The sequence below is a fragment of the Myotis nattereri genome (assembly GCF_964212035.1).
Source record: "Myotis nattereri genome assembly, chromosome: 4".
Taxonomy (NCBI): domain Eukaryota; kingdom Metazoa; phylum Chordata; class Mammalia; order Chiroptera; family Vespertilionidae; genus Myotis; species Myotis nattereri.
This window is the reverse complement of record NC_138079.1, coordinates 14840823-14852596: the sequence shown is the minus strand read 5'-3', so window position 1 is coordinate 14852596 and position 11774 is coordinate 14840823. Positions and strand designations below refer to the sequence as shown.

General features: G+C 39.4%; 1 protein-coding gene across 1 annotated transcript in view; it reads left to right on the top strand.

Moving 5' to 3' along the window:
* Positions 1 to 10699, top strand: part of DNAH5 (dynein axonemal heavy chain 5) — a 221782-nt gene extending 211083 nt beyond the window's left edge. The window contains exons 77-79 of the mRNA XM_081090544.1: positions 299 to 451; positions 802 to 1033; positions 9437 to 10699. Coding sequence (XP_080946670.1) covers positions 299 to 451; positions 802 to 1033; positions 9437 to 9588 — 537 coding nt within the window. The 3' untranslated portion in view covers positions 9589 to 10699. The remainder of the gene's footprint in view (positions 1 to 298; positions 452 to 801; positions 1034 to 9436) is intronic.
* Positions 10700 to 11774: the final 1075 nt, after the last annotated feature.

Genomic DNA, 11774 nt, shown 5'->3' with positions numbered 1-11774 from the left:
CTTTATGGCAGAATTGGTGATGAATATGTGTGTAAGTGGGAGGTGAGTCTATTGACAGTAGACATTGTGGACAGCATCTGAGCTCTCAATCGATCTGGTATTCGTGTGATGATCAGCTGATTCTATCATAATATCTTAAGTGGGAAGAATCATTGGAAAACTTAAATTTAAGAACCTCAGGATAATTTACGTCTTAGGGACTTTTAAATTCTAAAGGTGAAATTGGTATTTCATCATTTTTTTCCAGTCAGGCAGCAAAATTAAACCTGCATTAATTATTTTAATGCATTCATTTCAGGCGTCGTGGGTTTCAAGTACGTTGGGTTTCTGGTTTACTGAACTTTTAGAAAGAAACTGCCAGTTTACCTCCTGGGTTTTCAATGGCCGACCTCACTGCTTCTGGATGACTGGCTTCTTTAACCCCCAAGGGTTTTTGACTGCAATGCGGCAGGTAATAAATAGCTCTGATGTGTACCTGTTGTGTTCTTATAATTTTCCTCTATAAAGTTCTCTTTTTTCATTATAGTTTTTAAGTAATATAACAAGACAGAGAATGACTCTCTTATGGGTGCTAACTTTTACACACACACACACACACACACACACACACACACTAGTATGTAGAAGTGGTTAACTTGGGACATGGGTTTCGATTCTGACAGAATCTTTTTAACTTTAAATACCATTCTACTTACTTTGAGTCAGGGTAATTGGAAGGCTACATTGTCAGTATGCTCTGTATACTAGTATAGAAACCTCTAATTGCTCATTGCATCCTTTGCTTTTGTTCTTGCCGGGTAGGAGATAACTCGGGCCAACAAAGGCTGGGCTTTGGACAATATGGTGCTTTGCAATGAAGTCACCAAGTGGATGAAGGATGACATCGCTGCCCCTCCCACAGAGGGTGTGTACGTCTATGGCTTGTATCTTGAAGGCGCTGGCTGGGACAAGAGGAACATGAAGCTCATCGAGTCCAAACCGAAAGTGCTCTTTGAGTTGATGCCTGTCATAAGGATTTATGCAGAAAACAGCAGTGAGTTTTCTTGTGCATTTAGGGATGGGTGGTATTATTGAATTGAATGACATTATAAACACCGGATCTTGTTATTTTCATTATCATATAATGATAATTTGACTCTTTTATCAGCTACCTTTGCATTTACACCCATGTTTAATGAGTATTTATAGACCACTAGGTACTTTCATGAGTGCTGTTGGGGAGGCAATAGTTCTAGATAATTCTTGCCTATCTAATAAAGCAGATGAAATATATGTGAATGCTCATAAAATGTTAGCTGATGAGATAAGAAACAAGTGTTTGGAATAGGTAATAAGTGATGGGAAAGGAGGGTGAGATAACAGGGGGGTGAAGCAGGGCAGTTGGGCCTGGCCTGGGCTTGGAAGGATGAAGGTGAGGAGGTGGGGCAAGAGGTGGAAAGAAGGCTTTCTAGGCAGGACTGCTCAGGGCTCCCTGGAGGTGGAGCCGCCACCAGCTTGGAGATTTAAACCAGGTTGTGAAATCCAGATTGAATTCAGGGACATTTAGCTTAATCCAGTAGCTAGTGGCAAATTGCTGGATTCATATTTCAGCCTATGAATGTAATAACACTTCTTTGAAGAACACACGTTATTCTACCTTGAAAGAGTCATTGAAACTCTAATTGATTGGCTTGATGTTTTCTGGAGGCTTTTGTTGTTGCATTTTACCCAGCTGACATCTCAGCAATAACTATCAGCACATGTTGGACTTTCCTGTTCATTTTATTTTATTAAAATTTATCTTATTTTTAAAGAAAAATTGTGTTTAATGTATACAACACACACACACACACACACACAGTGAAATGATTGCTATCAGCCATAAACTCCAGAGGCAGCTATGATAGTGGATCCCAGGGAAATACTGATTGTATGACAGAAGTACAATATATTTTTCTTTAGATAAGGGATAAAATATAATATCTTTTAAAAAGACTGCTTGTAGTATCCACATCCATTAGATGAATGCCCCATTTGGAAACCTGTATTAAGAAAAGAGAGTTTATAAACTATGAGTATTTATTTTTTTAAGCAAACATCATTGGCTGCATGCCTAATATATACTATCCTTGGCCTTAGGTGCAAGGGACACAAAGGTAACTATGAACCAGATTCTGCCCAAGGACTCATAGTTTAGCAGGGGAGACTGATGAGTAAATAAAATAGAATTTAATACATGTTATGACAGAGATACACCCAGGAGGCTCAGGAAGCCAAGAAGGAGATCAAGATTGTGCCTGGGAGGTAGGTGCAGATTCTTCTGAGATGTTCTCTGGAGGACAAGGACGAGTGTGCTAGGAAGTTAGAGGGAGATTTTTCTTGGCAGAGAGAAAAAGCATGAGCTCACTCAGTCGTCCCATGAATATTTCTTTGGTATTGACCATCTGCCTCGCACTATTTCCATGCTGGAGATGCAACAGTGAAAACAAGATCAGGCAGACTCCCCATTGTCATGGAACTCAACAGGGAATGGTAGCTGAAAAAGAAGCAAATAGAGTTAATCCCTGTTACTCATGGATTCTGTACTAATGAATTCACCTACTGGCTAAATTTATTTGTAACCCAGAAATCAGTGCTTGTGGTGCTTTCATGGTAATTCCCAGACATGCACAAAACAATGAAACATTTGAGGCTCCCGGCATGCATGCTCCCAGCTGAGGTTGACTAAGGTGACAGTGTCTCAGTTGTAAACAAGTGTCCTTTTGTGGTCTCTTTAGTGCCACATTTCACGTTTGTGTGCTTTCACTATTTAAGATGCCCAGGAGTAGTCCTGAATTGTCGTCTGGTGCCCTAGTGCAGAAAGACTGCCATGTGCTTTATGGAGAAAACATGTGTGCTAGATATGTTTCATGCAGGCATGAGTTATAATGCTGTTGGCCTGGAGGTCAATGTCAGTGAGTCAACAATGTATAATAGAGAGGTGTCTTTCAGTAGAAACACACATAAAACAAAATGACATATTCGTGGGTTGATGAAAATGTGACCAGAGCCTCTCAGCGGCCTAACCCTGTATTTCCCCAGGAGCACAGGTTCCACGGTCCCTGATTCAGTGTTCACAGAAACTTTATATTATTATTATTTTAAAATATGTTTTTATTGACTTAAGAGAGAGGGAGGGAGAGGGAGAGAGAAACATCGATGGACTGCCTCCTGCACACCCCCCACTGGGGATTGAACCTCAACTTCCTGGTTCACGTTCAACCACTGTGCAGCACTGGCCGGGCATTCATGGAGACTTTATACACACAGTCCCATGAATAGTGAGAATCAGTTGTAAGCGAGCACACTGATGGCAGATAGTTCTTGGTCCTATAATTCAGGGGGTTGGGGAAGGCCTCGCTAAGGAGAGAACATTGCACTGGGATCCAAGTGGCAGAAAGTGCCTCTGCTGACATCCAGGGGAAAGGCGTGAGGTAGCAACAAGTAGGCTGTGTTGAGGAACAGAGAAAAGGTATGTGAAGGAAGAGGAGCTTATGGAGCAAGAGAAGAACTGAGGGTGCTCAGCACAGTTCTGGGCCCATGGTGTTGCTCAGAATATCTTGGCGGTGTCTGGGAGGACACAAGTGTCTGCCTGGCATTAGGCTAGCGTGTGACTTTGTGTTTACTGGTTCTCAGGGTGGTATTTGGTCCTGGGGCAGGGACTATTTTATAGGAATGATAATCAAATACAGTGGGGCCTTGACTTACGAGTGTCCCGACTAACGAGTTTTTTGAGATACCAGCTGTCTCTCGGCTGATTTTTTGCATTGAGTTGATAGAGTAATTTGAGTTAATGAGCTCCTTAACGAGCTCCTTAATGAGGAGCTCATTCTTGGAACGAATTAAACTCGTAAGTCAAGGCCCCACTGTATTCTTGTAGCCAGAAATCATATTTTAGAAAATGTGCTCTATCCTATTTTTGCAGCTAGTCAACATGTAAAAAATGTTTTCCTTATAAAATGAAAGAAAGATTCTTCTCACATGGAGCTAGGGGTTACTTTTTTTAAATTTCTTGTGACTAACTGTAAAAAATCCATTGCAATAAAATGTTGAACATCTCAACATGGTAATAATGTAATAATTTGATAATACGAACAATTCTTTATTTAAGAACTGGTTTTTCTGGAACTCTGTTCCCCCCGCTGGGCATAGTCAGCGGTGAGGCTCATTAGCAGCAGGTAAGGGAGGAAGTAAAATAAACAAAGGAAAAGTGACTAATGTCAAAGAACAGGGGGGGGGGGGGCGGGGGGGAGAAAGAAAAGAAGCACTTTAGTTCTCTATTCCTATTTTATTTTTTTGGTTTCAATAGAAATTGGTGGAAACTTGTTTTGCCAGATAACTGTTGTCAGAGAGGTGTTTGTTTAGTGATAAAAAGCTAACCTTCTGTTGCTGTCAATCGAATTTTCATTCATTTTTGATAACTGGACAGGGTTCTAATTGAGATAAAGAGGTGTAGCATTGTTCATGGCCAAAGGGCACTCCAACAAAAGTGCAGAGTTTGGAAATTAAAATTCTTATAATGAATTGTTTTCATGTTAAGATGAAGAACAGTTTTCAGTGTAAATAATTCATCATTGAATTTTACATACCCGGCTGGTTTATTTGTTTTCAAAAAGATGCCTAGAGATTTATTTGAACTTTAAAAATTGAGTAAAACATCCCCAAATATTTAGTTTATTCGTGTTTCTTGTTGGAACATCATGGGAAAGTTGCCCAAATAATACTAAATTCACCAAGAGGGTAAAAATACACAACTCAGGTCCTCTGTTTTCAAAGGACATTGGAAAAAGGCAGATATAGTCTCCTTTTATGTAGATCAAGCATGTCAAACTCAAAGGCTAACATGGGCCAAATAAGCGGGGCATGCGGTCTGCGGGCCACGAGTTTGACATGCTTGATGTAGCTAGTGATGCCTATACATGAACTGCAGTGCTGTAGCTTTGTGATGGGAAAACCATGATTAAAATATTTTGGGGGAACAAAGCAAGACTTATATGTACTTCTGGTCATGAAGTAGGCTGAGAAAGATCTCAGGTTCCATGCAGCTAATGAGGATATTTCCTGCTTGGGAAAACATTTTTGTAAGAATGCCCTGTAGACTCCGCCCCCTTCCAACACTGCAGATGTAGGGCTGGGCATGGGAATCGCCCCGTGGGTGACCAGGAGGTGGTGAGCTCCTGAATCCTGAGCCAGGAGCTCAATTTTTAAATCTGGAACTCTGTCAACGTCCTGGGAACATGAGTCTGGGAAATGTGTGTGTGTGTGTGGAGAGGGGGTGGGAGGATTAGAAATCTAACACACCTGAGGCATCTACTGCACTCCAGACATTATATGATGCCAGGTATTCACATATATTAACTTATTTAATCTTTATGACTCTGTAAGATATATCATGCCCATTTTGCAAATGAGGAAATTAAGCTTTAGAGACATTATGTAATTTGCCTGTGATTCCCCCCTACCAGAACTAGTATGGGGACCCATCTGTCTCTTGTGGGATGAATGCAAACCTCTGGGAATTCCTGTGGTTAGTGTCCTGCTTGAGACTAAGCATCTTCTAGATAGTCTCTGCGGTGTCTGGGATGGCACCTGAGAATCAAGGCTACATTGAAAATGAGGGCAACTCCCTTGCATTTTGAAGTCGTGAATTAATTTTTCTCAGGTGCATAGTGAGGCAGATACAGTAAAAACCTCTGCCCTATGCTAAAATGAGCTCTCACTCCCGATGGCCTCCCTCCCCTCTTGCTTCAGGCTCACCTCCCCTGCCTACTGGTGGGGCCACATATTTTCAGGTAGAAGACAGGGAGCCAGGCACCTGGACATTTGGGTTGCTCCCCTGGCTTTATCACCCAGGATCTGAAGTCAGGTATCTAGTTATCTTCGGTACATGTTCACATCTTCCTGCAAAGACACAGAGGCACATATGTACACATAGTACGTCCCAGCTATTGACGAGATGAAGACCACAGGCTCTGGATCCATTCTGGTGGGGCTTGATTCTTACCATATCACCTACAGCTTTGCAACCTTGGCAAGTAACTCACCTCCGTATGGTCCAGTTTTCTCATCTGTAAAATGGATTTAATAATCATACCCATGTTATAGGGTTGTTGAGAGCATAATACAGATGATGTCCAGCACATAGCATACAATAAATAATTTTATTACTGTTGTTATTATTGATATGTTCTCTCACGTGCTTATTGAAAGATGAAAAGAAATATCATATGTAAATGCTCTCTAGTTAGTATCTTACATGTTATTAGCAAAACAGGGGTTAAATACCCTTTGTGACAGCATGGATGGATCTGGAGAACATTAGTGACATAAGCCAGTCAGAGAAAGACAAGTAGCATATGATTTCACTCACATGTGGAATTTAATGAACAAAATGAACCACCAAGCAAAATAGAGACAGGCTCATGGCTAGAGATAGGCAGACAACTTGGGCATGTGGGAGTGGGTTGTGGGGGGATGGAGGGATTGAGCAAAAAAGAAAAAAAAAGAGAGAATTCATGGACATGGACAACAGTAGGGCGGTGGCAGCAGTGGAGAGGGATTGGTGGAGGTGAAAGAGGGCATAGAGAGGATAAATGGTGATGGAAAAAAATAAAGTAAAATAAATTTAAAAAATTAAAGGAATGATTTAATGGGGATCTCTGTGGAACTCGGTTATTTTGGATATGGAAGGAATATATGACATGATAACATTTGGATGAAAAATGTAGGCTAGAGAGGGAAATTATTACCTCGTTAGAAAATGAAATTCCCTCGGGTGCTTTATTAAAGCCTTTAGGCCCCTAAAGCTGATGGCTCACCCATTTCGACAACCACTTCTCTCAGCTCTTCCTTCTGGAGCCCCAAGGCTTTAAACATATTTAGCTGATCTGTTCTACCTACATAGCATGTTTATTTTCCCCTTCAAAGTTATTTGTCTAACCGGGCGTAATGGTTTGGAATCATCTGTTTCTGTGGTTGTTTAGCATCTGTCAGCACTTTCACTATGAAATCATATTTTCAGTGGCTTCTAATCCCGCTGCCGAAGTTTGCGGCACGCTGTGACTTGGCATGGCCACCTTTAGCTCTGCAGCGATTACAAATAAATACAATTTCAGAGAATTTTTATCTGCTTATTGAAAAGGATACTATTTTTCCAGTTCTATTTTCTGGGGATTAAAATCTAAGTAGTCAAATTCTTGCCAAGGTATAATTATTATAATGATCATTTGGTTTAAATCTAAGACTCCAGTGGCTTACTTCAAGATTTATAAAATGATTGTTAGTCAAATTTTCATCCAGAAGAATGAGCAGTTATATTTTTGTTCTGTTTACAGATCCTAGGATTAAAGGGTTTAAATATATCAGTTAGTAGAATTAGTATTGATTGCACTTCATGAATTTACTGTCATTCACATATATTGATATATTTGCTTATTATTACTAATGATATTCCCATGGTAATTAAAAAAATAATGCCTAGACTTAAATGTTAGATGTTACATTAATTTAGATTGTTTCTAATGATTAATTTCATGTGATTAAACAAACACATAGTTTTAAAGTACTGTAAAATATCTGTTTAGAGCGGGGTTTATCAACTGTGGTATTACTGACATTTTTGGTACAGATAACTCTTTGTTGTGAGGGGCTTCCCTATGCATTATAGGATTTTAGCAGAATCCCTGACCTTTACCCACTTGATGGCTCGAGCACCTCCCCAGTTGGGATAACCGAAAATGTGTCCAGATATTGGCAAGTCACCCCCCTGGGAGTAAAATTACCCCTGGTTAAGAATTATTACTTTAGAATATTTATCTTGTATTGAAACATCTATAATACTATCATATTCAACTATTTAACTTCTTCCAATAACATTAATTAAGTGGAGGTATAAAAACACATGGCACAACAGGTTGAAGGTTTTCTTGGGTCAACAAATGAGATAATTTCTGATAGTGCTTTGTTTTTATAATATGTTAAGAAAAGCTAAATTATTGAGGAAGTTATTTTGGTGACATAAATTCAGTCACTTTGTTATATTAACATTGCATTTAGAAAGTTACTGTCTTCATGTATCAGTACTCATGTTTGTAACACTAATTCAACAAAGCAAAGTTATCCTCTTAGTTAAATGTGCTTTCATCTCAGTAGTTATATGAGGGTCATTTATAATATTAGCCTTCCAGAGGAGTACAAGGATGGGTGCAGACACAACTTCTGTCCTGAAGAAATTTATAATCTGGAAGAGAAGGGGAAATAATACACTGCTTCCTGAGATGGATGTTATAAGATGTACAGATAAAGTATCCTGGGCAGAGTGGACTTAACAAGCAGCTAATGAAGCTTAAACTCCAAGGCTACTCAATGCAAGAGTCTCCTTCCAAAGCCTACATATGTACTTGTAAATTTGTACTCTTTTTCTTAAAGAGCCCTTTCCCCTAATTTGTATGTTTATGGCCCCACAAGACCTGAATCTGTCCCTGATTATGGGGTTTCCGAGGGTGGAGAGGAAGTGAGCCTTTGGTTAGGGATAAATGCATTAAAGAGGATCTTTGAAGGATGGCCAACCACATGTCTTTCATGGCATGTGTGGCTTTGGATACTCTCTCCTCCACTTCAAAAGTGTAGATTGAATTGCAGGAAGCTGGACTCAGCCATGACTCTGCTCCACAGCCCCTTTTATTTCTCCACACACGGAGAACTCACACCACCTGGCAGGAGTGGGAAGCACCCTCTGTCCTGTGATTTCCAATGTGTTTTGGACTGTGGCACAGAGGGTGGAAGACAGGATTTTGGAATAATAATAATAATAATAATAATAATAATGAAATAGTAGTGAGGATTGGTTCTGGCTGTCTGATTAAAAGGTGCCTCTTGCCAAACGCAAGCTCTGAGGAAACACTGGGGGTGGCGGGGTGGGGGGTGTGAGAGCACAAAATGTGGTAGGGAAGTAAAGGAGAAAGGGTGAAGGGCAATGGAATTGTGTTCACGGCTCAAGCAGCCAATTAAAAAAAGACCTTTTACAAAATAGAAGGAAATAGAAGACTGGGATAAGAATGTGATTGGATGAATAGACAATTCATGTAATCCTAAATGGAATTGACAGAAAGGAGAGGGAGGAAGCAGTGGGAGGCTTATGGTCATGGTACATGGGCAGGAGTTACTGTCACAGACAGGGGACAAGAGGCCAGCAGGGAAAACCTGGGTATGCCTGGGCATCTTGTCATATCCACTGGCCACCTACAGTTGCGTCTTCTTCCCATCTAGGGATTGACGGACTCCAGGGAGAATTTCCCTCATTTTACCAAACTCATCTCTTCTGGAACCACCTTCATAATGCACCCATTTGGCTCTGCACTGTTTGGGTTACTTAAATTAGAAATTCACCAGTTTTTTTCCTTTATGAATTTTTTTATAGCTCTAAGAGATCCTCGGTTTTACTCCTGTCCCATCTACAAGAAGCCAGTCCGAACGGACTTGAATTACATCGCTGCTGTGGACCTCAGGACGGCCCAGACTCCTGAACACTGGGTGCTCCGTGGGGTCGCCCTCCTCTGTGATGTCAAGTAGTATGGGGCTTGTCCCCCACCCCGTACTTGGGAAAATGCAGCATACAGATGACCAGACCCTTTATCTTCTATGAGCAATGAACACTGTAAATCTGGTTGATCATGATTAATGAGCTGCATAGGGTTTCCTTCTCCTCAGTCGGATGCTTAATTACATTTAACCGGTTTCATCATTAATGACCGATCACTGTGTTTGCTGAAAAGTTGCTTGGAGATTTAAAAGTAAAATTTACAACTTCCTAATGAAGTGTGGCCCTCAAATCCACAGTAATATATTTTTTTCCTCCTTGAAGTCTAAGGACTGACGAGGTTGAGCAGATGGTATTTTCCTTGAAAGGATTATTCTTCTGTTAATGTGCTTCTGGTGACAGCCCCGTTCTCTAAGGTGACACGGCAAGTTTGTGCTGATTTTGCTTTATTTGCCTTTTGCATTTAGGTCAGGTTGAGAGATTTATGTTCATGGCTCAAGCAGCCAATTAAAAAAAGACCTCTTAAAAAACAGAAGGAAATATAAGACTGGGATAAGAATGTGACTGGGTGAATACACCATTCATGTAATCCTGAAGAATTAACATACAGAAGCATGTTCAACTCCACTGATAATTAATAATGAGATACTAATTGATATCTGTTATAAGAAAAAAATGAAAGCTAGAAGTAAATTGTGGTGAAGTCTTTGTCAAATGATTCAATCAAGACTCCTAGAGCAAAGTAAATTGACCCATCCTTTTTGTAAAATAATTAACTAAGCTCAGAAAGAGGCATAAAAAGGTTCACAGGCTTTGGTTCTTATTTTCTCTCTTGGAAATCTATACTAAGGAAACCATTTAAAAGACCTAACAAATTCATGTGCAAAAATGTATTCAATAACAGAAATAAATGAAAAATACCCTAAATCTTCAATACTAAGGCTATGTTTAAGGAAATTAGGAGATATTAGGCAGCCATGAACAGCAATATTAAACAGTTAATAATATCGAAATGGTAAGCACATATTAACTTAAAGATAGTTAACAAAATATTGAGTACTGTGATTATAACTGTAAAATGTATTTAGACAATAACGTGGAAAAAAACAGACATGATAGCACGGTAAAGGTTTCTGTTGACTTAAAAAATATAATGATTGGAAGAAAAAAATAGGGAAAGAATAAAAGTCTTAGATGGTGTATGGGGACTTCACATGGGCTTTCATTATTTAAGGAAGTTTTCATATATTTTTTATTTTAAATTCAGTTCTAGGCATAAATTATAAACCACTTCATTTATAACCTATTGACTAGAAAACTTGGCCAGTATTAAATTAGAATTGTGTTTTACAAATGTTACCTTTAGTTCTGCATTACTTGTTTCTACATAAAAGGTTTCGTAGGGATGGAGGGCTATAGGGAGACAGGTGTAATCCCTCTCACTAGGCTTCACTCTGTGATAAGCATGAATTTATGCTAATTATGATGAGTTAGACCTGAGTGGTTCATGTGGCTCCTACCCATCTTCTACCTTGACACCCAAATCGCTGATTTGATCCTCTGTGTCACCCAACCTACTGTTTATTCCTTCCAGTGTATGCTTTATTTCAACTATTGTATTCTCCATTTCAGATTAATCCTTTTTTTTATGGACTCCTACCCATCTTGGATGATGCTATTTTTATTTGAGCAGTTTCTTTTTGTCTGAGTTAATATGTCAGTTGATTTTTGTAGATTGTAGTCAAGCCATCATTTTATTTTGAAGAACATATAATGAAAATGTGAAAATAATGAGAATTAATAAATTTTTAAATAAATGTCTGAATTGAGATTGGTACTTATTAGAAAGGGGTAAGTGCCATTGAATATCCAGAATTAAGCTTTCAAAACTTGATTTTATGTTAAATAACTTGCACATGCATAATTCATATAATTTTATGATACACCCCTGTATATATGTAGAAAAGGACATCATAAAAATAACTAAAAATTTTTGGAACTTTTCAACAAGGAATGCCTCTGAAGCAGTGAAGAACCAATGAAGCCCCTTTTTGCCTCACCTTCACTTTCATCCCCCACTTCCCACCCACTGAACGGCATTCTGCATGTTACTGAATCAGGGGCAAGGGAGGACCCATTGACTGAATCTGCCAGGTGATGGGGAGTCACTGACTGACTTGGGTATGGAGAAAACAACATCAAGGGACTTGGTACCATT